The following is a 27,385-nucleotide window of genomic DNA, read 5'->3' as shown; positions in this document are numbered from 1 at the left end:
GGAATTACAGCGCCAGAAATACGCTTCATGCGGTTGCCGCTTTAGAGCGAAAGTACGATAACGTTGAGGCGTCACGTGCCTGCTCTGTTAGCAGCAATATCTCGGAAGCTACACGACTCGGGCTCCGAAGGACTTTGCAGAATCACATGTATAAGAGCGCAACAACATGCCACCAAAAGGAATCGAGGATATATTTAAGGGCGCTTTTCACTCGTTTTTTTTTTTTTTTTTTTTTTTTTTTGCAATGGGGGTGAATGGGAGGATTAGACCTCATGAGGTACTGTGCATCAGGTCATGGTACAGAAACCATCCATTCGAAGTGCATCACGTTGTGGCTGATAATACGGAGGAAGTAAAAGCATGGGATTAAATTCGTTGCTCCGAACAAATGATGTTAACTTCAATGCAAAGAAAAAAAAAAAAGGCGTTTATTCCCGCAAACCCTTCTACTTGATTACGGGTTGCTGCGCCAAACTGGACTAACAGATCAAGCTTGAGCGTATGTTATGAAGATAACGTAGGGCTACTTGGCGGTGAAAACAGTACAAGAAGACGGCAGCGGCCGTACACTGAAAAATAAATAAATAAATTCTTATTTATTTTACGTGCCAAAACCACGCCGCAGTGGCGGACTCCGGATTAACTTTGACCACCTCGATCTCTTTAAACGTGCACCCAATGCATGATACAAACGCGTGTCTTTTTGCAATTCGCCCTCATCGAAATGCGACCGCCGCGGCCGGGATTTGATCCCGCTACCTCGTGCTTAGCAGCGCAACACCATAGCCGCTAAGCCACCGCGGCGGGTTACACCGAAACCAAATGCGCTCTCAACAGTTGTGTTTTAGCATGCCTTAGATAATGTTCTCTGTATAGGCAGTATTTGTTAAATGTCACAGGAATTGCCAAAGCTGCTCAGCTCGTTACAGATGTCAGTAACAGCACGACAATAAGGCGCACATAATTATACAAAAGTTATTCGTCTTCAGCTAGGCATCAGCACTGTGGAATCGAACTTACCAACTACGCGAGCTGTTCATCACAGTCGTAGATTACGGTGCGCCGACAACACACTGGAAAACCGCCCCAGGGTAGTTCAACCTACATGAAGCCAGATCAACAAACCGATCCCAGGGCACGTCGTAGTGCGCACGGTGAAGCTTATTTGAGAGCGAACGATCAACCGGTAGGTAGACACAAAGCACGCGCCCATCTCGCATTGCGACGTATATCGGACCCCGTCCTCTTCTACGTGTTTCCGCGCAAGGCCAAGAGGAAGCATGTGCTGAGTTGCAAGGGATCACAGCAACGACTGCAGACAGAGACCCATCGTTCAAGCACTGCCAAGCACTGCGACCTTCAGGGGTCTTGTCTCTCGAAGAGAAAGGGGAGACGACACAGGAAGTAAAATGAAAGACTGCTGTGCGCTCCCGGGGCTCAGGCCGAACGGATCGTCTTACACATGCGAAGCAGTGCACCCTCCCCCTCCCTCCCTTCGTTGAAAAGGCGTAACTTAAGACGACGGGGCGCCGATTGTGCGGCAGCACCCTTAGCGCGAGTTAAGCAAGAGGGCTCCAAATGACACAAAGCAAAAAGGAAACCGGAGGAAGCGGCAGCTCCGGCACAACGCGACCGATCGTGCGACAAACACAAGACAAGAGAGCTCTTCCTTTCACGTCATACAGGGAGCGTACAGGCGACGTGTAAACACGGGGAGAACTACGACGGCCGTGACCGCGCAAACACGCGGAAGAAACGGTGTGCAAAGAGAAAGGCCCTCTAGACGAAGAGCGAAGACCGTAAACAGAATATAAAAGCGGCCGTCAAGGTCGAGCGGCTGTCACAAAAGCTTTACGACGCGGAGGGGGGACCGGTGGCAATTTCGGCAACACACCGTCGTCGATTTGACTGCGCCCACGAAGCTTTGCGAACGCCGATACTCGTGAACGTGGCATTTGCTATGCGACGGGACTGCGGGATCGAACGTGCATTGCGCTCAAACAGTCCAGCGCTGGTTGAGCAATCCGGCGTCGACGACACGTGGCCAGCTGCCAGGGCAGGTGACATCAATGTATTGGCCGCGAGCGCGGGTCCGAATTTGATGCTACAACAAGATACCCGGTTCAAACGCGCGCGCGCCTGAATGCCAGAGCGAAAGGAAACCGGCGACACCGGAAGCCAACACAATTCGACTCTCGAAACCTCTGCACTGGCACCCCATGTTCGCATCCGGTACTCTGGCGAGGTCGCTGACGAAACGCGAATTATAATGGGAATTCAACGATCCGGACAATAACGCGCGACCGTCGACATTTTGACGAAACTTAATTAAATTCTGGGGGGTTTTACGTGTCATAAACACGGTATGATTATGAGGCACGTCCTAGTGGGGGGCTCCCGATTAATTTTGACCATCTAGGGCTCTTTAACGTGTACCCAAAGGCTGAATCTAAGTACGCGAGTATTTTTTGCCTTTCGCACCCATCGAAATACGACCGCCGCGACGGGAATCGAGCCTGAGCTCAGCAGCGCGACGTCACAGCAAAGTGTCAAAGGACTCTGGTCATCGCCAATAAATACCGCAGCGGGTGATTTTGTTTTTTAACTTCATCAGCTTAAATACCCGAAATGCTAATAATAAAAAAAAAGGAGGCGGGAGAGAGAGAAGTCGATGACGAGCACGAAAGCACGCGCGATTGAAGTTGTGAAAAAACTATTTGCAGCTGTATGTAGCCAAATGGGCATACAGCACCAGGATTGCTTCAACTACAAACAACCGCCGCAGCTAACGCATTGTTGCTCTGCATGAACTAGGCGTCTACAGAGCAGCAGTTACGCAAGACCATTTGTATCCGATACCAATACGGGCTGGCCCGGTCGTGACACAGATCTTGGAAAGCCGGAGCCCGGATGACTAACCTAACTTCGCCCCTGCTTTCGCAACGCGATCGTTAGGGTCGAATTGTAGTGCATAAAGCATCTAACGCTTCCTTATCACCTAATCATCGTGAATAAGTTTACACTGTGTGATTACAGGCAGAAAAATAGTAAAGAGCACAACATGGAGTCAGCTAATGTAGAAACTTTTGTTTTCTCGGAAGAGAAGTGTACCACGCAGCATTTTTCATTAAGCCGCAATTAAAAAGTCAGCTAACATGAAAAACAAACGGAAAGCAACATTATTCATTCGCCAAGAGCTCTGATCGCCAGTTATTTCCGCCGCTATCAAACATTCGCGCTTGCCATGTCCGATGGAACTAATGAACATGTGTAGATGACAACTCACATGGAAAAGCACACATTATCGACGTTGAAGTATTAAGGGAAGCCATCAGAAGCGAGATGAATACAATACTTAAATCGGTGTCTGTAGGATGCGCTCAGGGGCGTTCACGCTAATCAAAACTGTCGGAATTTCGGCAGCTACCTACCGTAGGTCCGGCGAAGTAGGATGGAAGCGCTTTCTACTTCTGACAAGCCCGTGTCGTAGAAGAGGGAGGACGCACACATGAAAGACTACACTGTTGTATCACATACGACGCCACTAGGCGGGCTCAGGTTGATATACACGTCGCTCTGCCAACAATGTGATCGTCAACAAGTTTAATAAGGCCAGAGAGATGGAAATTGGTTCAGAACGTTAGGCTTAGTAGGATAGGAAGCTGGCAATATTTCGTCACAATAAGCATTTAATAGGCAGCATCTCGAGCTGACCGCCATTACCTGCGCTACATTTAAAGATATAGAAACATAGTGCAGATGCTTACCTTGCACGAGAATCCTAACACGCGGCTGGGATCACAATCATAACAAATCCCGTACGCTGAGCATCACTCGCATAACATCCCCACCATCTTGTTACGCCTGCCTGGCAGAACTGATCGACAAACAGAAAAAAAACTACAAAAAGTTGATAGGTCCCGCAAAATAAAGACAAGCGTTTATAAACATGCTTTTTACATTTTCAATAAATTTTTTCGGCATTTTACGCACGAAATTAGTCAATTTTGATTATTTATTTTTCTGAAATTATTTCTTCGTCTCTCGACATCGCGACATAATCATAGCATGAGGGCTCTCACATCGCACCTGGCAAGACTGAGCGATCAGCAGCTTCGGAGCAGCTTGTTCTCTCCGTTTCGTCGGCTAGTCAAGCCAAGCGCGGTTTATGTTTTGGTGTGACTGCACGTGTATCTCGAGCATGTGATGTGGTGGTCGTTGTGTTTGTGTCAACTAGTTTCGGGAGCATGAAACGAGAATACTAGATGGCTGTCAGGGTAGAATATACGAGCTGTGCTTGCAATCGCAACCCCCAAGCGCTGGACTGGGGCCGTAACAATGTCGTAGCTTATGCAGCCTGCAATGCTGTCGTCTTGTACGATCCAGAGGTATTGCGTTCATTTCCGTAGTTTTCCGTAGTACCAATGATATTAGTTGAATTAAATATTGTCGATTGCGCAGGCCAACGGTGGTGCTGGTGCTGTCACGCACACCCTTATCAACCACAGCGCCAAGGTTAACTGCGTTAGGTGGATCCGCAGAAAAAATAGTGAGCTGACACTACTTTTCGATTTGATGTTGTTCCTGCGAATCGTCGCCGGTTGGATGACGAGCATGATACCTAATAGTGCGTTGTCTTCTCTGCTGATTGATAAATCGTTTTCTTCAGGTGCAGAAACGGCATTACTGAGCACATCTGTGGATAAAACTATTACAATATGGGACAAGAAAGACGATCATGTAAGGGTTTGCTCGAATAGGGCCGCAGAGGGTGAATCTGTGGTTGTTACGTGGGAACTTACTAACTTCCTAATGTGTCAATTTACAAGTTTATTCCAGCAGCACGGCTTGTTGGCCACGAAAGCGCTGTGACGACGGCAGATGCTCTGTACTCGGCACCTACAACAAGCGACCTAATCATCGTTGCAAGCGCTGGCGGAGACTTTTTTATTCGGATATGGGAGGTTGACGCAGGTGCTGTTTGTTATGAATTCGGGACACAGTTCAAAACATTGCCACATTCTAAAAACAAATCTTCGCAGGATTCACGGTGAGATGTGCCCAAGAGATCAATTTGAAAGGAAACTTTGCAATGGACATCAGGATGTGTTTTCTGCCATCCACATATGGTATGTACTCATAGTTTTTGCCGTTTTACAGCAGTGAACTGTGTTCAACATCTCACTCACGACTAAGGTCTTATATACATATACCTATATCTAACAGAATAGGCAAATGTCAGCAGGTACAAATTAAAATTGTTGTTATGCTGACATGCCTATTTGATGAATTTGACATTAGCGAAACAAGGTTGCAGTGCCTTTAGTGACTTTTCGTGTTTGTGCTCAATATCCATACATACATGTTAAGTAGTGATAACCTTGTGTTTTAGGCTAGCTTGAAAGCAAGGAAGAGGAGGACGTAGGCCGCACACCAGCTGGAGGCCTGTTCTTATCCAATTTATCCCATTAGTAAAGCTGTTTTGCTCTGGTGGACAACAGTATTGATCACTGTGAAATTGCCTGTGAACTACCAAGTTTGTGAACATGCTAAGAGAGAAGAAAGCTGCACTACAAATCCACGTAATGCTTGATGTTCATAATTTATTTGAAGCAGGGATCACAGCGGTTCATGCAATGTAATAACTTAATATAATAATGCGTAAGTAAATTAGTGCTGGTAATATAGCTGCAACATTTGCACCGCTTTTTTACAGCAGTTGATTGTGCTTGGAACGGTCTGCAGAAAGTGTGAGCTAGGGCACTACAATGAAAAAAAGAAAAATAGCTGTTGGTGCTTTGCATAATGTGTTTTTCTAAGGGGGACAGAGCAACACAAGCTTTCACCTAGTGTTCTTGTTGGACTTTGAGTCATTGTTGTAATGCACTGTAATGTAATTTATAAACTCCTGACACAGCATTTAGCTTGCAGAAGCATTGCAGTTGTGCGTGCGTGCTTTCTGGTTGTCTTCTGATTGGTGTAGCGTTCGCGAGGCGTTGCTGTTGGTACTGGTATTTACAGATGGGTTTTAATGGCTGCGTAGAGAAGCGAAACCCAGAATCTTCTTTGTCGTCTCCCACGGCACCAACCATGTCCTCTTCTTTCCACATTACATAGTGTGACATTACCCCCGTCGAAAGAAGCACCTTGCTGGTGCGACTCACTGGTTCCAGGAAGGAACGGTTTGAGGTGGATGATGTCAGATCGAGGTGAAGGCACGCTGGCATCCAGTGGAGACACTTCATATGTGACAGGCGTCACCTGGCGGAGGATGCGATAATATTAATTGGCATACTCACCAGTAAGCTGGTGAGTATGCCAGGGCATTCACCAGGGCACTTAGCTGATAGTGCCCACAACCTTTTCAACAGCAGTAATTAATGTCACAAGTTTGCAGGGGGAAAATGTGGTGTTACTGATGGTATGAAACTGTAAACTGCTGTTATAAAGGCTTATCTCATATACATATCACAAATCCTCTAAACTTTGTCATACAGTTCCGCTGCTGGCTTATGGTGGCAATGACATGATGGTCCACTGTTACTACAAGGATACGACAGCAGGCTTCCTGAAGTGCCATACCCTATATGGTCATGAGGATTGGATCAGAGGCATTGCCTTCGAGGAATGCGGTAACAAACTCTCCAGCTTCAAACATATTGATGTACTTCATTTCACACTGTTCTCACGCATGGAAGAACTGTTGCTGTTTTTCCAAGAAATGAAGTGGGATAAAATGCTAGAAATATTTAGCCATTTGTATTTAGTTAACAGCAGTAGCTTGAGACCTGAGAAGTGCTTGTTGAGCTGAGCATCCAGCCTCACCAAGTGAGGCATTTGTAATTTCTTTATATTATTATTACCTTTTTGTGCTGTAAGAAACAACTTGTGATATTGGTTTGTTTTAGCCCTACCATGTGGTATTACAGCGGTGTTATATAAATTGTGGCTTTTCACCACTGTGAGCATTGGGCTAATTCATCTGAGGTTCATAAAGCTATAACAAAATTTCAAAAAGAGGCACCAAATTGTGAACACTTTAATAAGCAGAATTTGCACGAGCCTCGAATACCAACTTAATACCAACCAACTTAAAAACTTATACCAACCTTAAATGTCAATAGAAGACACTTCATGCTTTCTGTTGTGCACATGTGCATTTGATATGCTTCCATCCCTTCATATGCCCTGTGTCTTTGCTTCTTGTATAGAATATATAGACTAGACACTCTGTTCTGCTCAATTTCATTGTCATTGCTCTTTTAAATCCTTCTTACTCTAACCAGACACTGCAATTTACGAAAAAAAAAAAAAAGAGTTCTCTGTGTTCGTGGTGGGAGGGGGGGGGGGGTACCTACACTCTTTAAGGTACCTGAACTTTATTAATAAATCTTTTTTTAGCGCTATTGAAATGCTATTGGGATGGTGCTTTATAAATTTGTATAACCGGAATTTTTAACGGGGCCTAGTGAAGAGGCCCTTTAAAGCCATGTTTTGTCTCCTACTGTGTTGATTACCTTTCCTTTAAATAACAGTCCTTGGGTTTTCTTTCAGCTGACAACAGCATACTTATTGCTTCTTGCAGTCAAGATAGTGTAATACGAATATGGAAGATATCACCAAGCAGGGATGACAAGTCAGTTAACACTGACAGCACTGCTGACGAAGTCAAACTTCAAGGCACTACGTTTACGGCAACAGTTGACGGTGAGCAAACTGCAGTTTGTCATTTTGAATGTAGTAGCACTTATATATACTGTTGGGTGAGCTTTACCAGCCGTGCAAGCTCACAGGAGCCATCAAAGAGTTTTATCAGGTAATGAAGGTAGGTGTAAAATAAAATCCCCTTCCAGCAGCCACTCCGAGATACTGAACTCGCAGTTCGGAAATAAGTATGTTGCAGCAGACAACTTGCTGTCCGCAAGCAGTGAAGTGTTGACACTCATTTTGACTGCACACTGTGGAGCTTGTAAAGTTCAAGCTGCCAGCCGTCTTGCGGTTGCTTCCCAGTTCCTAGCTTGTTCTTGACTCCTCATCCTCATGTGGCTAGTCCTTGACTGGTGTTCATTTATTAATCATTTTTATTGTGACAACAATTACATGGACACTACAGGGACGTTCACATAGTTTTCATGCTGTCCTGGGTGTGAGGACAAGCACGAGCTGTCCCGTTTGCGGAAGTCGCACAGTTTGCTGAGTTTCAGAGGCATTGCAAAGTGAAATACTAGTAAAGGGAGCAGCAGTACGGAATGTTCACTTTGGAACAAGTACGCGCCCTCCTTGCTACTGGGGCTCCTCACCAAATCAGAGTTGTCACTGTGAGTGCTCGCAGTCATCAAGTCTGACACCACACAGACCTGTATAGTAGTAAGTGAATGTTTACTGCAATTTATACTGCCCTTATAAAACTGCGGCCCTTACTATATGTGATATATTTTGATAGCTTGCTATTGCTGTCAGTTCTGTTTTCCTTTGGGCAAAACTGCGACTTTTATTTGTGGCTCACCTATTTCTTTCCTTAGTGTATAATATAAGCATTTGCATGACAAGGCCAGGGGCTTTTCATTGGCAGCAGATGCTGAGACGATACAGTAGGGCACATGGAGCACAGCAGCATCTGACTGAGCATGTGATATTTAGGGTGTGCCTTATTAGACAGTGCAGTAAAGAGTCACAATGTACGGGGGATCAGATAATGTCGGAGCATACGTTAGGCATCAGCATTAATGCTGCTGTGTGAATGCTTCTCGTGCAATTGTCAAGAAAGCTTTGTTGTGGCCACGTGACAGCATGGAAAAAGGATATATATGCAAGATCGATGTAAGAAGTTGTGTAATAATCAAGGTGGCCATGTGCATATTGAGTAATCTTAAAGAGAATCACTCCAGGCTTTTGTAAAGGCCAAAGCACAGTTAATGCTGAAAGGTAACTTAAATGTATGCCCTCCAGTTATTAAATGTTAAAACATGCTAAATCACTTTATTCCTGTGTCACTGGGTGAAACCATCTACTCTGCTACCACTACAGCTCATATTTTGTGCTGCATTTGTGCTGATGATGCTCTTACAGCCTGTTTTCTGTTTTCCACAGCCAGGTACATATTAGGACTTGAGAGACCTCGTTTGAGTAAGACACCTATTGACCATGGCTTAACTGTGCTTCATTTTGTCCTTGCTCTATTACAGAATCTGCTCAAGCATTTGCAGTTGGCTTGGAGACAGTTCTGTCTGGTCATGAGGGCTGGGTTTATAGCGTGCACTGGTGCCCAGTGACATCACAAGGTGAAGTAAAAGATGCCTTGGCAAGAAAAAAAAAAATACTGTTTTGTGTGTGCTTTAAATACAGTAAGGAGATTGTTGGCTTCATAGTTGCAGAACCAAAGATGGACTGTGCCATCAAGTAAGAAGTTATGTTGCTGAGCTTTGTTGCACTGTTCCACTTATTGAAGGCGCTCTCGTCCTCTGGTCCTCAACATCTTTTGCATTAGTGCCTCTAAATATTGCATGGTCATGCAATATGCCAATACAGATGATGGCCAGAGGCTGGATAGTAGTTGTTTGTCCGATGACTTTGTCAGGCATAGTTGAGTTAGACTAGGTGCACCTTCAAAGCTGCAGTTTGGAAGCTACTCAAAGGAATTCCTTAATGGTCGCACCACACCAGTGAATGCAGCAAAGCGAGCTGAAGTTTTGCACCCCAGCGATGGTGGCACAGAGCTGCCAACTTCATCTTCCTCATTACAATACACTATATATTAATAATGAAAAGGGCTTCTCTGCAATACCTTGCATAGGAGTATGCTCTGATGGGGTAAGGTAGGTACCATCAAGATGTGGCAACCACAACATATGGACAGTACACATCATTTGCATTGGTGCTTCAGAATTTGTATTGTTCGTGTTTTCTTGCAACACAGCGTAACTGAGCATCGGCTCCATAATATAGTGCCCTAGGTGGTCCCAACTAGCAAATTAGAATATATTGTTGTCAGGCTCTAGATAAGAGAGCTCCCATCAATGATCTTTAACGAATTGTTCTTATTATTTGGCAGTTAAAGATTGTAAGCCAAAAGGAAAGCAAAAGTAGTATGAAGACATGCCTGTGCCATTTGTGCGATAGACTTACACTGCTGATGCATATTAGGTGAAGATGGGAGTGAACTGCACAGTCTTCTCTCAGCATCCATGGACAAGACTGTTGTCGTATGGGAACCGGACACTTCAACAGGGCTATGGCTCGATAAGGTGAGCCCATTCTTCTAAATTTGAGTGTTTCAATTGGAAGCACCGTTCTTACAGAAAGCTTGTAATCTCAAAGATCACCATTGCGAAAAAAGTTACATAATAGAACGAGTTAGGTAGTAAAACAAGCCATGTACAGGTAGAATACAAACTTAACTAGTGATTCAGGCAAGGGCAAACTAGATACTATTACCAAGCAAATTGTCTGAAGCACTTAATTATTTGGACTGTCACATGCTCCGTTATATCAGTGTATGAAAACCACTAGGGTTTGGCATTTCAGCTTGCATCAAATATTGTCGGAAAATATCGGCAACAAATGATTGTCGTGACTGCAAGCATGCACATGGCCAAAAAAGAAAGCTGTTTGCCTGCAGGGCAACAATCTGCTGCCTTGAGGCTACTATCGATGACTCTGCCTGAAGCACTGAATTGGCTGAGAGATGCACTTATAACAGACCTGCTCCATAGTATGTGTTTCAAAGTATGCACTCATTACTCATTAATGCCTCAAGCAACTTTTCTGCACTCGGTGCAGTTGCAATGGCTGCATGATATGGCTACTACTTTCTTCGATGACAAAGTTAACATATCTGGAATGAAGTTGAGAGCCTTGTGCAAGCTTTCACATACTCACCATTATGGACACAACGATGGGCTAGACTGAAGCTTTTTTGCAGCAGATCGTTTTTGTGAGGAGTGTATTATGATGCTGTTGTGAAACTACTTCTGTCTTTCCTTTTCAGGCTCGGTTTGGTGATATAGGTGGAAACACATTGGGCTTTCTTGGCGCAGTATTTGGCCCCAATGGGAACAGAATCTTAGGCCATGGCTTCCAGGGCTCATTTCATATGTGGAAGAGGCCAGAGGTATGCTGCTCATATTTACGAGCAATTGCAGAGACTGGGCTAATTGACTCATTGGCCACATTCATGGCAACCTGACACATATTTACTGCAGTTTGGATGCACCTTTCAAATCTTTTCTAGCAGTACTCTTAAATATTTGTTGTTTTGAGGTTGTATTGCAGTACATGTTGTATATGAGGAAGGCAAAAAGCTGGTATGTTAATGTTTTGATTTTGGAGAAAGAAAGGGGTCTTTCTTTTTAAGCAGACATTTATTTGCAGTGAGCAAAAGCAATCATCATCATCATCATCAGCCTATATTTATGTCCACTGCAGGACGAAGGCCTCTCCCTGCGATCTCCAATTACCCCTGTCTTGCGCTTGCGTATTCCAACTTGCGCCTGCGAATTTCCTAACCTCATCATCCCACCTGACTTTCTGCCGTCCTCGACTGCGCTTCCCTTCTCTTGGTATCCATTCTGTAACCCTAATGGTCCACCGGTTATCCATCCTACGCATTACGTGGCCTGCCCAGCTCCATTTCTTCCGCTTAATGTCAACTAGAATATCGTCTACCCCCGTTTGTTCTCTGATCCACACCGCTCTCTTCCTGTCTCTTAACGTTACTCCTATGATTTTTCGTTCCATTGCTCTTTGTGCGGTCCTTAACTTGTTCTCGAGCTTCTTTGTTAACCTCCAAGTTTCTGCCCCGTATGTTAGCACCGGTAGAATGCAATGATTGTACACTTTTCTTTTCAACGACAGTGGTAAGCTCCCAGTCAGGATTTGGCAATGCCTGCCGTATGCACTCCAACCCAATTTTATTCTTCTGTAAATTTCTTTCTCATGATCAGGGTCCCCTGTGAGTAATTGATCTAGATAAACATATTCCTTTACAGACTCTAGAGGCTGACTGGCGATCCTGAATTCTTGTTCCCTTGCCAGGCTATTGAACATTATCTTTGTCTTCTGCATATTCATCTTCAACCCAATTCTTGCACTTTCTCGATGAAGGTCCTCAATCATTTGTTGTAATTCCTCTCCATTGTTGCTCAATAGGACAATGTCATCTGCAAACCGAAGGTTGCTGAGATATTCGCCATCGATCCTCACTCCTAATCCTTCCCAGTCTAAGAGCTTGAATACTTCTTCTAAGCATGCAGTGAATAGCATTGGGGAGATTGTGTCTCCTTGCCTGACCCCTTTCTTGATAGGTATCTTTCTACTTTTCTTGTGGAGAACCAAGGTAGCTGTGGAATCCTTGTAGATATTTGCCAAGATATTCATGTATGCCTCCTCCACTCCTTGATTACGCAATGCCTCTATGACTGCTGATATCTCTACTGAATCGAATGCCTTTTCATAATCTATGAAAGCCATATAGAGAGGTTGATTGTACTCCGCAGATTTCTCGATTACCTGATTGATGGCATGGATATGGTCCATCGTAGAATATCCCTTCTTGAAGCCAGCCTGTTCTCTTGGTTGACTGAAGTCAAGTGTTGTCCTGATTCTATTGGAAATTACCTTGGTGAATATTTTATACAATACTGAAAGCAAGCTAATGGGTCTGTAATTCTTCAATTCTTTAACGTCTCCCTTCTTATGGATAAGTATAATGTTGGCGTTCTTCCAGCTCTCTGGCAAAAGCAATGCATGCAGCTATACTTGTCAATTTCCGGTATCTCATTTCAGTATTAGGCCTCTCTTTTGCAAAAGCTTTTACTACTTTGCCCTGCTTTTTTTTTTTTTTTTAATGATTACCTGCTCAGTCTTATGGCTTTAACGTCATTGTCAATGATGTTTCGCTACATAAGCCAGCTTCGTTTCTTTCAACCTCAAGCTTTAGTATTCACAGCCGTCTTGCACTCTGTATTTCTTTCTTACTACTGTATTACTTGGGCAACTGTCTCAGTCTTCCTTCTTGAACTTTGGCTGCAATAACTGTCACCTTCACCACTTCTCAAACATATCAATTTGAAGCTTTACTTTTGTCATCACATTGCACATGCCTCTGAGCATTGTTGTTTCAGCTGATCAGAACTTTTGAGAAAGTTTGCAGTCTTAGTAAAATGTATGTATGTTCACTGCTGCATTAATAATCGACATTGTATTCCTGTTTTGCACCCTCAACCTTCTATCTTGACTCTTGTCTTTGTGTGCAGAAACCTTGAGAGTGTTTTGGTCTTTCGTCACGACCGAATTGTTTTCGGTCTTTGCAACTGAGTTTAGCATTCTGACCAGCTCCACAGTCTCGTTTAATAAAAAACAAGGGCTCATGTAAAGAAATGCACCCAGCTGCAAAGCCTTTTGAAAACTTGTGTATTTAACAGCAGTGTGGCACAGTGCAGAAGATTAACATGGTAAATGGAAACACAGAAACGGCGCTGTAGCCTTTATTGTTGCTGTATCTTTTAAACACAAACGTAGCACTGTGTTTGTATTTAATTTTTTCGTGACGTCTTCCAAACTGTGATATAATTTGTTTCTGCGAATTACGACCTTACTCGAGCCTCCATACTAGAACCAAAGGACCCAAACAAAACCCTTTTTTATCATTGTTGTTTCTTTTTTTCCAGGGCAACAAAGATAACCTGTGGCAGACCAGTGTGACACCTGGTGGTCACTTTGACAAAGTGGGAGACATTGCCTGGTCTGCTGGTGGTGAATACCTGCTGAGTTGCAGTTCTGATCAAACCACAAGACTTCATGCTCCTTGGATCACACCTCAAGACAAAGTGAGTGGCCTAACACTTCTGATATACTTATGAACACTGTTTTTTATCCATGAAGGCAAATCTGCAGGACTAAAGCTTGCTTGTTGCACCTCTGTTGGAAATGATTGTGCGTTTTTTTTTTTTTTTTTTCACTTTTTCTAGTGTACGAAACAGAAAACAATTATTTGTGACTCAATATGGATGTCTTATTCTAGTTTATTCATTTGTTCTTTTCAATTTTGGTAAATGTGAATTGTTTTACCTGTCTCTGGAGCCAAGTGGTGTCTGCATCCTGTGCCTACTGTCGTGGGCAGGCCCGCTACTCAGCCTGCTTCATATACTTGTGACAAACTTCAGCAACAAATGACTGTCAACACAGAAAAAAGCTAGTGGTTGTGCAGTGTTTGCGCCAACTTAATTGTGGCTGTCTTTGTGAAAGGAAACAATCTACACAAGGTCTGATAAACCGAAGGGGGTGCCAAATTTGCCTGGACTTCTCGGTGCATTATTACATGTGCAGAAACCTTTCCCCTATAACTTTGCCTTTATAGTGAAGAAACAGGAAAAGTTTTCTGCCACTATACATCATCGTTTGTTGTATTGTATTGTTAGCCAATTTGTAAGTCACTGCATGTGAAAAAGGAATAGCTGAATCCCTATGTAGTCATCAGTCTCCTGCCCATGTAAATGCCTTTATTGAATGCAGTAAAAATGTGCACGAATGCTTTACATGCATGAGTTTTTGTTTTCAAGATTGCCAAGAAAAACTTCTATTTGGCTCCCATTTGTGTATGCAATTACAGTACAGTAGATACGTGTTGGAAAAATATGCGAGAAAAAACATTCTAATGGGGGAAACATACAATTCGAAGTCACAAAAGAATTTGGCAGACTCAGTTGTAGTTGACATCTACGTATTGTGAAGTGTTAGGTGAATCGTTGCAGCACAAGACGGCTGACATGCGCTTAGCTGGTGGGGCCCGAGAGTAGAGTTGGTAATTTTTGCGGCTTCGGCAAGTTTATGTTTGCGCTCCTCGAATTCGGCCTGGGTCAGCAGCTTCTTCGGGCGGGGCATTTCGGCGAGAAGTTTTGACGCGCCCACCTGGCGAGGATCGTTGTGGCACGACACACCAACGCAGATCGAGTTAGTGGGGCTCAAGCAGCCAGATGCACGTTGTTGTTTTCCTATTGTACAGTGTTTCATGATGGCAAAGGGAAATAATAATGAAATCGAACTGGTGGGCGACTGGAATATGATGCCGCCAGAGCGAAACATGACGCTCAATTTCGTGCTGCCTGCAGCAGGGAACGGCGGCACATTTCAGTTATCGCTTATTAAAAGCGTGCAGTACGCTTCCAACGGCACTACGCCACATGCGCTGTCAGACAAGTAAATGAAGATGCTTATTGCGATGGGGTTGGCAGCAATAGCTGTGAATGCAGCATGCGACGACCTGCAAGGAGATTTGCTGATGCGCACTGGCATGTACTGTGGGGAAGCTACTGCGCCGAGCGGTTGTTCAAGATCGCTCGCGCCTCGGGATCGAGCGGCCAGAAAGCGTGTCGTACAATCACAATTTGGCGATGTACTCAACGTTGTTGCCGAAAGATTGTGTTTTCCGGGAACGTATTAACTGTCACAAAAGGCGGATAACTTTATTGGATCATTTTTTGTGTTTTTGATCACGAACGTTGGCGCCGGAAAATTATGCGAAACGGGATTGGATCAATGAGGTTCTACAGTAGATGTCTTTCAGCACTTGTTTGGTTAATCTATCACTTAGTTATCTTTTTCCTGCTTTGCATTTCTTTAAAGTGAAGATGGGAAGGTGTATGTGTTGAAATAGAGCAGTTAATAACTGCAGATTTATATAACACAGTATACAGCATTTTGCATTGCTTCTGTCCTTTATTCATAGTCCTGGAAGGAGATCGCCAGGCCACAGGTGCATGGCCATGACCTTGCGTGCATCACATCAACTGGACGGCTCCAGTTTGTCACTGGTGCTGAGGAAAAGGTGCTGAGAGCATTTGAAGGCACCCGCAACTTCATCGACAATTTCAAGAGATTGTGTGGTGCCGATCTGCTTGAGCACTCCAGCATTAAGGTACCTTTCTAACAACGGAATCACTGTGCCTGTAGCATGCTAGCCATGAATGCATGTCAGCAATGAAAGACTTAGTCGCTGTAAGCAACACTCATCACATAACCACATGAAGAAAGATCAACATGGAAAATCAAAAGTGTGCATTTAGGAGAAATAGTGCCCATAAAAACTAAGCAACCACCTTGGTGGCAGTGGGAGTCACTAGCTAAGTCAGTAGTCGTCAGCACAGCTTGCAGTCAGTCCCTACTTATAGTTAGGGTTGTTCGTTTTTGGGTTTTATATTTTTTTAAATTCGGGCGGTGAAAATCGGGTGCTATTTTTCAAGCTGATAATTGGGGAGAAATCGCGTTTTTTGTAGAACCATTCTGAAATTCGGGGTTTTTTTTTACTTAAATTTACAAATGTACTAGTAAGTAATTCAAAATTTTTTTTCTATCAAATGTTATCACGAGCTCCTTAATGCTAACACTTTAAAACTAGGGATCTGTTTCAAGCTGGTAATCGGCGGGACATCAGGGTTTTCTAGCAAATACTCTGAAGTTAGGCGTTTGTTTCGAAATTAATAACTAATAATGACAGTAAAGAGCATTGATAACTTCAAGGAAATTAAACATATTATTTGCGAAAAACTGGTCATCGATTTTTTACACATCCTTGTTAACATACATATAAACTGCATGCTCAACATGTTGGTCTCCATCCGAGACCTGTCCGATCTTTGATCGTATCTCGGCTGAGAGAAAGTTCACTTGACGTCACGGCTTCCATTAGCAAGGCACAACAATGTCAGTGCAGTACTTGCCAGCCTAGGGTAGCGAGCGGTAGAGTCATAGCAATACTCAATGAGTTCGACAGCTTTGTTAGTGGGGCTCGCTTCCAGCAAGTACTGGTTAAACTCGTCATGAAGCGAATCCACGTAGTCGGTCACAGAAATGAGAGGTCGGTAATCATCAAATGACTGGCTCAAGGTTTCTGGAATGGATCCAAGATGGCTCCCAATTTCCGTAACGCTAGCTGGTTTTAGTCTTTGTCTGAGACGTTCCGTTTAACAGTGCAACTCAGAGTTAGGCATCCTCTTTGGGCAGTTGGTTTGGAGCTGTGCAGCGTCCACAGTGCTTCACACAGCTTGTGAAATGTACAGGTAACTGGAGTTCACTTAAGCCAACAGGATCTAACTTCGTTGCCCCGAGGCAGGGTAGCTAGCGCGTGTGCTCCGCTAACTCCGTGCAGCATTAAAGAAAACATAATAATAATAATAAATAAATAAATAAATAAATAATAAAGAAGTTGGTATGTGGTTTTAGAATTCGGGGAGAAATCAGGTTTAACCCTATTCTCCTGAAACTTGTTCGGGGTGTAAAAATCGGGTAAAATCGGGTTTCAACCAAAAACAAACAACCCTACTTATAGTGCATCATCAAGTGTTTCTAAGCTAAATCCGGAGTCATCCCAATAATTCTGGCACTTATTATATATGCATTGTGTACAATCTGATAAGACAGGCTTGTCTTTCAGAAAGCAGCTACAACAGTAACATTTGCAATGTCCTGATGCTTGAGGGCATGTTGCGTAATAAGAAAGAGGTGATAACACTAGAAATGCTAAACAATGAAAATGCAAAAGAAACAATGTATTTATAGCAGTTGCAGCTGCTACCATCTTTGTAAAAGTTTGTCGGACCAGCGGAAGTGGCAGGCATGAAGAGAGATCGTTCTCCAAGGTGGCACCATTGGCGCTTTCTGCTCTCTGTCTATGAGATTAACGAGGCGTAATGAAGGGCAGTGCTCTCTCATTGGCAAGCTTACAGCAACTGCAAAAGAATGATGATGAAAAAGAGATGTCATGACCTTACAGTACCCGTAAATTCCATTGGCTGCGTTTCCAAGTGATTGCTGGTGGTGATGTTCCCCCTTTAGTGTATTTTTCCTTTTTATTCATCATAATTTTGCTTTCTGTTCTTTTCCTATTGCTGAAGTTCTTGCTTCAATTTGCGTGTTCAAGCCGATCTGGTGTAACAGCTACAATTGCCCACTTACAAGTGTTTGCCTGCCTAAATGTGGCAGTAAATCTGTTTAGATCACAAGTTTTAAAGAAAGGCACCAAACTATATCATCATGATTTGTATCAACATGTATTTGGGAGCACAGAAACCTATTCTTTCACTGTTTCCCTCTTTTTTCTTTTTCTCACTCCAGGAGCTGGCTGAAGGTGCCAGTGTGCCCTCTCTAGGGCTGTCCAACAAGGCTGTTTATGAGAGCGACCTGACTCGCAGCATTGATGATGCAGAGCGACACCCAAAAAACCAGTTTCCAGAGTTTTATTTTACGCCCGTTGTCCTCACAGGTGGCTGTTCCTTTCTTACTGCTGCACAGTCACTGCAACGTAGTTGCTCACATTTACCAATTTATCATATAATGCCCAGTTTTTAAAGCTTGTTGCAGTTGTTCTATTGACACCAATGCTTTCACAAGTATTTCTTTATGTTCGTCCAGTTTGCGGCATAATCTATTTTAGAAGGTACAAATACAGCCGCCGACCGGTTTTCAGAGCCGGATTTTTCAGGCCCGCTTGGATTATTCAGATGCATGCCCACATCACCGTCACCCATTTTATCGAAGCAGTGCATAACAGCAACCAAACTTAACTGCTCTTACGTGAATAGTTCATAAATTAATTTCATAAATACTTGCATTTGTGTTGCAGTTCTAGCTGTGACTCTAGAGAATAAAGCTTGTTAGCCACATCCCTACAGAACAAAGTTCGTGAATTAATTTTTAAAAGCATTAAACATCTCGAGGAATACTAAGACAATATTTGTTATACAGTGGAATTTCGTTGATACGATCTTCACGGGAACCGGAAAATAAAGCGTATCATCCGAAAATAATATCATCCAACGTATTATCCAACCAAATCGTATTATTGGGAAAAGAAAAAGAAACATATTGTCTCAAAAAAGTTGAAAAAACGTATTATGCAGAATCGTATCAACAAGATTCCACTGTATTTAGATATCTGCAATGGTCACAATCTTGTTGGTAAAGCCAATTCCTTTACTCACTTTAGTGGTAAATGTTTTCGATCTTTTTGCCCATTCCTATTCATTTGTCCTTGTCAGTCCTCTAAGTGTGCCACAACAAGCAGGAAGGAGTTCTGTATTTGGACAGCCACATTAAAACAAAATTTTCTGGTGTACAGATGAAACATAACCAACTTCTTTTATGGCCTGTGGATGAATAAACAACTGAACCTTCTCTTAGAATCACTAGATTGAGGCCCATCAAACAGCTTTGAACAAGGACATCAAACTAGCTAACCAACACCCGTTCACCTGTGTTATCTTCTATCTCTAATGATCTCCATGCAGTAAACAGATTGTATATTTTTTAGGTGTTGATATGCTTTCTAAAGCACTGCAAATAGTTCTGTATTTCGGAGTTTTTTATGTTTTGAAAAATCTGTGACAAAATTGTTAATAACTGTTACATGCTTTTCCAGAACCACCTACGGAAGAAGACCTTCTGCAGAACACATTGTGGACAGAAGTGAGGAAGCTTTATGGACATGGCTACGAACTATTTGCACTAACAAGCACACGTGATGGCAAACTCGTTGCATCTGCCTGCAAGGTATGGAAGCATATCAGCATCCTTTGTGCACATTTACCTGGAGACCAGCAAGCATTGTGGACACTATGGTATTGAGTGAGGCATTGGATGTTCATATCTTAGTACCACACTTCTTCAAATCTGCACATATATTTGTTATTGCAATAGCAATTATAGTGACACTCCTGTTGGATTCATGGTGTTGGCATCGTATCCCGGTGTGCTGTCCTGGCTACCTGCAGTCTGCTTTGGACAACTAAAGAGAATGCAGAGCTTGCGTCCTGTGTACATCACACACAGTTTTCTTCTCTCAAACATGACACGGTATGCCTCAGCAGTGGCACATGTACACAGGACCCAAAAAAAGCACTTTTCAACACAAGCAGCACTTCACAAGACGCTGACCACAGTGTATCTGATGGCACAACTATAGGTGCATGGAAAATTAATATATCAGCGTGTCTCTCATCTCGTCACATGCTGAGGCTGAAAATTGCCTGCCTAGTGCACTTTGAGTTACTGCACCCGCATACCCAATAGCATTAACGAATACAGTAGGACCCTGCTCTTACGTTCCTGTCTGCTGTGTTTTCCCGGCTGCTACGTCGTTTTTTGGCCAGTCCCGGCATAGGACTGGTCCTATGATTCCATAGGAATCATAGGATTCAATGCATTGGGAACCCCGTTGTTACGTCGCAACTGTCGGAACGTTCCCACTTGTTACATTGCAAACCGAGACTCCAAGCTGCCAGTGCCAATGGCCATATTGACTTTTCACCTAGCTTGACTTGACTGTAGGATTAGCCACACGATGGGCGACGCCCATCACGTTTCCGGCTCAAGCCAGCAAAATTATGGCCTTCGAGATCAGTATTTGCTATCCATAGGTGGTGCCTATGACGAGTTTTGAAACTTGTTTCGGCGCATCCATGTAGCAAAAGCAGGGCCTTCGAGATCCGTTTTAGTTGCCCAGAGATCCGTCGCATTGGTGTGGACTCATCATCATCGTTATCGCATCCAAGCGGTCCGTCCAAGCTACCAGCAGTTTTCTCGCGCCGCCTCTGTGTTGCGAGTTGTCGCACGAAGTGGCTGTGTAAGCTTCGTCCTTCTGCCTCGACATTCTTTTATACCGTATTTTTGCGATTCTAAGCACCCCCCCTCTATTTTAGCGAAAAAATTGAGAAAAAAGCTTGCATGTGAATCTAAGCACCCCTCTATTTGTTAAGAAGAGCACGTAGCCAAGGCCGCCAAGCGCGCTTGCTCACTCTCTTCGAGTCGGAGCCGTTCGAGTCCCGAGGTTGCATGGCGCGAAGAAGAATTTGACGAGGAGGAGGAGAGGGAGCAGCTGCCGGAGCTAACCTCCTCGTCAGCCGTAGCGGCACTAGATTTACTCAGAAGATACGTGAGCCCAAGCGACGATGTTGAGAGCCACACGGCACTGCAGGTTCTTGAAAAACACCTTGTGCTGCTGGGGCGTGAGAAAATGCACCAGGCAACGCTTCACGATTTTTTCAAGCGCTAGCACTGAAATAAAATTGTGCCGATCTCATTTTTCAATTTTTCCCGTTTCTCAGCTCTTGCGTTTCCCAGCTCTTACGTTTTTCACGGGACCATAAGAAAAAAAATGTATCACCGGCGTTCTACTGTAGAAATAACCAGTGAGTGTTCCCATTAGCATATCTCAGCAGATCTACTGAGAAGCCATCACTCAAGTTTGACAATCATCCTCCAATTGTTTCTACATGATATGTAACAATGCATTTCTTATTGACAGAGACTCGGGGCAGCAACTTAGCTGTTTTTTTTTTTTTTTTTTTTTGCAAGGTGCTTACGAGGTGGGGGAACTGACAGCTTCTCTTGGTGGAAGTTTCTAGTTAATAATGTCTGGCTTGTATGCAGCGAATAACATTGCTACACAAGCATGTTGCGTTGTATCACTTCTCATTGCAGGCACAATGCCCTGCAATCAGTTTTAGGCTGCTACCCTGCAGCATCTTCTTCAGGCTAGTGTTGCACGCTTTGTTGCTGTATAGTGCTGGAATTCTGTGTACAACAGCATTTGCTGCGAGTGTTTCATGCTTGGGTTATTTGCTTGCTAATGAGGCGAAAAACTCTTATTATGCAGAAAGCTCTTACTGGGCAGTGCCTATGGCTCCACTCAAATCAGAAATTTGGGATCGTACAATTCTCTGTTTGTTCCGTCTTGTGCACCAGCTTCAATGCATTTGCCCCCAGGGCCATGTGAACATGTTATTGGTAGAGCAGGAACCCCTGCATGCACGGTACTTGTACCGCCTGTTCTGTCACATGTGCCACTTCTTTGTTCATCCAGTGAAGTTCAGCAGATGACTTGCCATTCTGTGCTTGATTCTGTGCTAGATTCTGTGCCATTCACCATCGTACCGATGTAGCTATCAGAATCATGACCATTTTAGTTTCAGCCGATGTTTACGGTCAACTTATTAACACTTAGGTTGCCAAATATGAACATCTTTGCCCACATTGGTGTTAAATTACTTAATATGCTAACACAGAATCAAACTCTACCGAATGAATCCTTCTGTGGTTTACCCCCGAATTTGCAATAACACCCTCTGGGGGAGCCAATTGAAAATTTATTTGAAAATTTGTTTTGCGTTGGAAATTTAGCTTTGTGACATGTCTTGTACGTTCAGAGTGATGAAAACGTACAGCTGCAAAATGAATTTTCAATTTTCAATTGTTCATTGAGTCTTGTCAAGTTTACAGAAGGTAGACTCCATGTGAGAACTCTTTATAGGAATGGCAGATATGAGAATATATCGACTATTTCATGTCTAGCACACTTGGAAAGCACCTGTTCAGACACTTCAAATATATATGCCTCATGTAAAACATTGTGAAAACAATGAAAGAAGTGAACCCGCTACATGAAGACAAACTGACACTGCGAAGGCACACATCCAGCCGTCTACCTTCCAACTCATTTTACTAAAACACTTTACACTCATTATTTGAACTTGCAGCACAGGTCCAATAAGAAGTGCTTAAAGATGTTTGCAACAAATTTTAAATATTATAATTTTAATCAGTGTTTTTAATTTTGATGCACTACCTTCGTGTGCACATAGTGCCTGATGGGGATATCATGTTGACAATACAGTTGCCAAGCTTTCGTATCGACATCCCAAATATGGCTTCAATATACAGTTTCCTAAGCATGTTTTTTTACATCTTTGGTGTTTTTTCGCTCTGGGGATATCTTATTTGATATTAACCTTGTTTTCTGAACTACGACGTTGGCAGCGTTTTCGTGCATTACCTGTGTTTGAGTTTGCTGGCACATGTATAGTGACTGCAACTGCTAGTGGACTCTGTTGAGGGTCTCCTCCTCCATTATTGATGCTCTAAGTCAGAAGCCTGAAGTGCTCCTATCTTTTTGTATGCTACTATCAGAGTGTGCCGAGTGTTGTACAGAATTCTGTACACAACACAGCTTCAAAACAGCATTGATAATAATTTGCAAGTGGGCCCTGTAACATTTGACACAGGCCATTCTGTGCCCCTCTTGCTCGATACCATGTTGTAGTCAATTACGAGCCAAGAATGCAGCAGAAAACCTTAAAAAAAAAAAAAAGAGTGATGCGTGCCTTTGTTCCTCTGCGCTTCAACGAACGTGGCTCCTCACTTCAGCAACAGTGAGCCTGCCACAGTCATTTGCCACACACATGAACAACCATCAGGTCTAGAGTGGGGAAGACAACTCGCAGCACAAATGGGTGTGTTGAAAAGGGATCAGGAGAGGAATTTCCCTGACCTCCTGTCCAAAGAATCTCATCACCACCAATTCGTCCTGATGTGAGTACTCGCAGTAGCAGAGAAGAATAGTGCACCACAGGAGGCTAAATGGCTCCCGTTGATCCCTTGACATGTAGACACAAGCATTGCTCACACTTCAAGAAGAAAATGCTGCCCTAGCTGGGCAATAACTTCCAGCATGCCACAGAGCCTAAGCAGGACAAAGGCAGATGTCGTGATTGGCTAGCTGCTAGCGCGTGTCTACGTTCCCTTTGTAGAGCACTTGCCTCTGCATTCTTAGCCTGTCCCTGATTCAAGTATGTTATATCATATAAAATGCTAGCGAGCTGGGCAATAACTTCCAGCATGCCACACAGCCTAAGCAGGACAAAGGCAGATGTCGTGATTGGCTAGCTGCTAGCACGTGCCTACGTTCCCTTTGTTCCTACGTTCCCTTTGTTCCCACGTGCCTACGTTCCACTTGCCTCTGCATTCTTAGCCTGTCCCTGATTGTAGTATGTTATAACATATAAAATACTAGCGTATAACTCGTAAAGGAATGTCAACTGTAGACAGCAGTTAACATAGGGAAGTGTTTCACGAGGTGCTCCAAAGTGACTTGATAGGCATTTCCCACCTCTGAAGATGGGCTTGTGGGTTCTGTTGACCATGTTCACAATTGTAACGCTCTGGTGTTATCTTTTGTCTGCCCCTTTTGTCCTTGTCCTGAGCGCAGGCAAGCACACAGCAGCATGCGACCATAATTCTCTGGGACACTGCCACATGGAAGCAAGTGGGGGAGCTTGTGTTTCACAACCTGACAATAACTCAAATGGAGTTTTCGCCTGACAACCGTCACCTTTTGAGCGTCTCAAGAGACAGGTCATGGTGCATACACAGGATTGACATCAGTGGTAAGTGTTTTTTTACTTCTAAATTCTTTTTGAGAGGTACAGAAAAAAATTTGAGTTAGATTGAAAACTGGTGCTTATGGAATAGCAAACTGGTGACAAATTACGAAGAGGCTTGGTTTATGTATAATGAGTCATAACTTAGACGGGTGGAGACTCTACGGTAAGGTGGACTTACTATCACTTTCTCTGCTGCTCTCTCTCTGTTTAGGAAACATGTTCATCAGAGTAGCATTTGCCGATAAGAAAACTGCCATCCACCAGAGAATTATTTGGAGCTGCGCCTGGTCTCACGATGGCTTGTACTTTGCGACAGCATCGAGGGATAAAAAGGTAATCTGAAATCACTACATTGAACTTTTTCGGCACCCTGTATTTAATGATGCGAGTATTCAGTCTCTGTAAGTAAGAAGAGTCTCTCTATTTTTCTTTTTTTTTTTTTTTAAGACATTTCACGAGGCTTCACATTGTAGGCATAGAAGCAATAATGGCTTTGACGAAACTCGGGGCGTTACACCTCTCTTGTGCCATTCGATTCCAACTGTGCCTGCAGATCCCCTAATCTCATTAAAGCACTCAAGTCTGGTTTTCTTTTTTTTCTTTTTTTTGACACCGGTTACATGCTCTGCACATTGCATGACCTGTCTGATTGCACTTCTTTTCCTTAATCTCAAATACATCATCATCTAACCATGTTTGCTTTTAAATCCATACTGCCATTTAACCCCTGCCACACCTATCATTTTTTTGTTCTATCACTTGTGCATGGTCCGTAGCTTCTTAAGCTTCTTTGTTATCCTCCAAGTTTCTGCCTCATAGGTTAATGCCAGTAGAATGCAGTGATTGTACACTTTTCAAGGATATTGATAAGCTGCAGATCGCTACTTGAGAATGTCTTCCATATGCACTCTAACCCGTTTTTGTCTCGAGATATCCTTCTCGTGATCCAGGCCTCCCTAGATACCTTGAGCTAGATAAGCCCCAGATAAGCTTTAAGGCTGTCTGCCAATCACAGAACCTCATTTCCTTGACAGGCTGTTGAGCACGAGGTCGCGGGATCCAATCCCGGCCACGGCGGCCGCATTTCGATGGGGGCGAAATGCGAAAACACCCGTGTACTTAGATTTAGGTGCACGTTAAAGAACCCCAGGTGGTCCAAATTTCCGGAGTCCCCCACTACGGCGTGCCTCATAATCAGAACTGGTTTTGGCGCGTAAAACCCCATAATTTAATTTTTAATGTTACTTTAGACTTCTGCATATTAGTCTTCACACCTACCTTTAGACATTGTCGATGCAGCTCCTCCATCAATTTGTTGCAAGCTGTCTCCAGCGTGGCTAAACAGGAAAATGCTATGTGGAAGCCGCTGACCTTGTCCATTTTCATATGATATTGCTTTTCAGTGGCATCTAAGGTATTATCTGTTAAAAATAGGGCCAAACAGTAAATGTTACGTATGACTATGTGCAAAATTAAGCTGTGCACTTTAGATTGATTGTGTGTTGGGGAATGACTTGTCATTGTCAGGTCGTGATCTGGGGCTGGAGAGCGGACGGTCCTTCAGAAACAGGTCTGGGACCCTTTGAGAGCAAAGCACAGTTGAGTGTGGAGGATTCAGCCACAGCTGTCAGCTTTGCACCAAGCTTCTGTAAAGGTGACAGGTAAGAAAGTGCAAGACTCAGTGTTGGCAGCTGTACGAGAGCTTTTATGTTGAAAATCCAGGTACCTTGTAGCCGTAGGACTTGAGAAAGGAACCATTCACCTTCACCACTGGAGTTTGGAATCTGGGTGGACTCCTTACGAGACACTGCAACAATCGTATCCTTTGCCAAGTTTCGTAGTACTATGGGTAGTTTGTAGCAGAATGCAGCAAACAGGATGAAAATGAGTCCTATTGAGAAACATTTCGCAATTTCCTTGCCAGTGTTGTAAGCTTAACCATAGCTATGTTGTAGTTTTCTTGAGATAAAAAGACGCAGTGAAATTTATTCTGGCTGCCCACCTTATAGAGGTAGCACAGAGAAAACACACATGCACACTGCTTATTGCACCCTTCAAACCATGCTGCACTGACTTGCCGCACCTCTTTGTTGGCAGTGTCCGCTAGTTACTGAAAATCAAGTTCTAGTGTCCTGGTTCTGTGTGCACAAAAACAGCAGCTAGCCAATCTATTCTTGACCCACAAATGCTGTGTACTTGAGTTCCATATTAACTCAACTGTCTGTATAATGCTGTCGTATTCTAAGTACGGAAGGGCATGAAAAGACACAGTAAGCTCCACCTAAAGTGTGCAGGTCTCATAGCTGTAAACAGTGCATAGCTGCATTAACAAGTTTTTTGAGCCCTCTTGCTGTAAGAAGCAAGCAGTTGTATTCGTGAAAACGAACTAGTGGTTAGGAATAGGAAAAAGTAGCACACAGGAAGTTGGCACCGCATTAAAAGCAGGAGTCGAGAATGGATCATTGTAGAACCCGTGTGTTTGCAGAGAATCAATAAATTATCGGTGCAGTTTTGGTGATAACTGGTAACATGAACACACAGGCTTGCTGGCACATAGTGCTACCTGCTGCCCAACTTGCAAGATGGGATATTTGCTCTGCAATTAATTGGCCTGCTCCCTTTAATGGTAGCCTGCGCTGTACTGTTGCAGACAAACAAAATTCAAAAATGCTAGGGGCAAGTAAAATGTTTCATTTCCACTTCCTGTGGTGTTGGTGCAATTCCGGCATGTATGCTTATTTTGAAGCCTGCACAATCTTTGGAAACCTGATGTCAGATCATGCTCTCGAGTTGAATGGGAAAGTATTAAATGTAACACTCAAGTTTCATTTGTCAATGCTAGTATTTCTGGCACTACCTTTACAGGAAACTAGTAGCATCTGCACCTTAAGGCATCTATACTTTTCTGTGTAATTGCAAAACGTAAGCTAGAAGAGACATAAAATGGAAATCCTTGACTATTGAAACCAGGATTGCACACCACATGTCGGTGAAACGATTGAAGTTTTGCCCCAGACAAGACCATAAATCAAGCGCTGCGTTTCGGCTGGCAAGCTGCGGAGATGACCACATGGTACGAGTATACAACATCCCATGTCAAGCATGATGGCTACATATTCTGTAATGTATATGTAAGCATGACGCTGTAATAAAAATATTGTTCCAGTTGGCATCAA

At 43.5% G+C, this 27,385-nt stretch overlaps 2 protein-coding genes across 2 annotated transcripts in view; one reads left to right on the top strand and one right to left on the bottom strand.

Moving 5' to 3' along the window:
• The window catches only part of LOC119441941 (E3 ubiquitin-protein ligase HECW2-like), a 91,646-nt gene extending 87,780 nt beyond the window's left edge, over positions 1-3,866 (bottom strand). Inside the window, exon 1 of the mRNA XM_049661758.1 lies at positions 3,768-3,866. The gene's annotated coding sequence lies outside the window, so the exon portion shown is untranslated. The remainder of the gene's footprint in view (positions 1-3,767) is intronic.
• Positions 3,867-4,122: 256 nt separating this feature from the next.
• On the top strand, positions 4,123-27,381 carry LOC119441939 (elongator complex protein 2). Its single transcript, XM_049661745.1, has 19 exons — positions 4,123-4,388; positions 4,462-4,549; positions 4,670-4,740; positions 4,830-4,974; positions 5,043-5,129; positions 6,498-6,632; positions 7,555-7,707; positions 9,186-9,281; positions 10,144-10,244; positions 10,988-11,110; positions 13,668-13,826; positions 15,725-15,913; positions 18,109-18,256; positions 19,412-19,542; positions 24,035-24,212; positions 24,421-24,542; positions 25,737-25,870; positions 25,932-26,027; positions 27,180-27,381. Exons 1-19 carry the CDS (start codon positions 4,266-4,268, stop codon positions 27,313-27,315), a joined length of 2,415 nt encoding a protein of 804 aa, XP_049517702.1. The 5' UTR covers positions 4,123-4,265; the 3' UTR covers positions 27,316-27,381.
• The last annotated feature ends 4 nt before the right edge of the window (positions 27,382-27,385 follow it).

The sequence above is a fragment of the Dermacentor silvarum genome, chromosome 2 (genome assembly GCF_013339745.2).
Source record: "Dermacentor silvarum isolate Dsil-2018 chromosome 2, BIME_Dsil_1.4, whole genome shotgun sequence".
Classification (NCBI taxonomy): domain Eukaryota; kingdom Metazoa; phylum Arthropoda; class Arachnida; order Ixodida; family Ixodidae; genus Dermacentor; species Dermacentor silvarum.
This window is presented reverse-complemented; position numbering and strand designations above follow the sequence as displayed.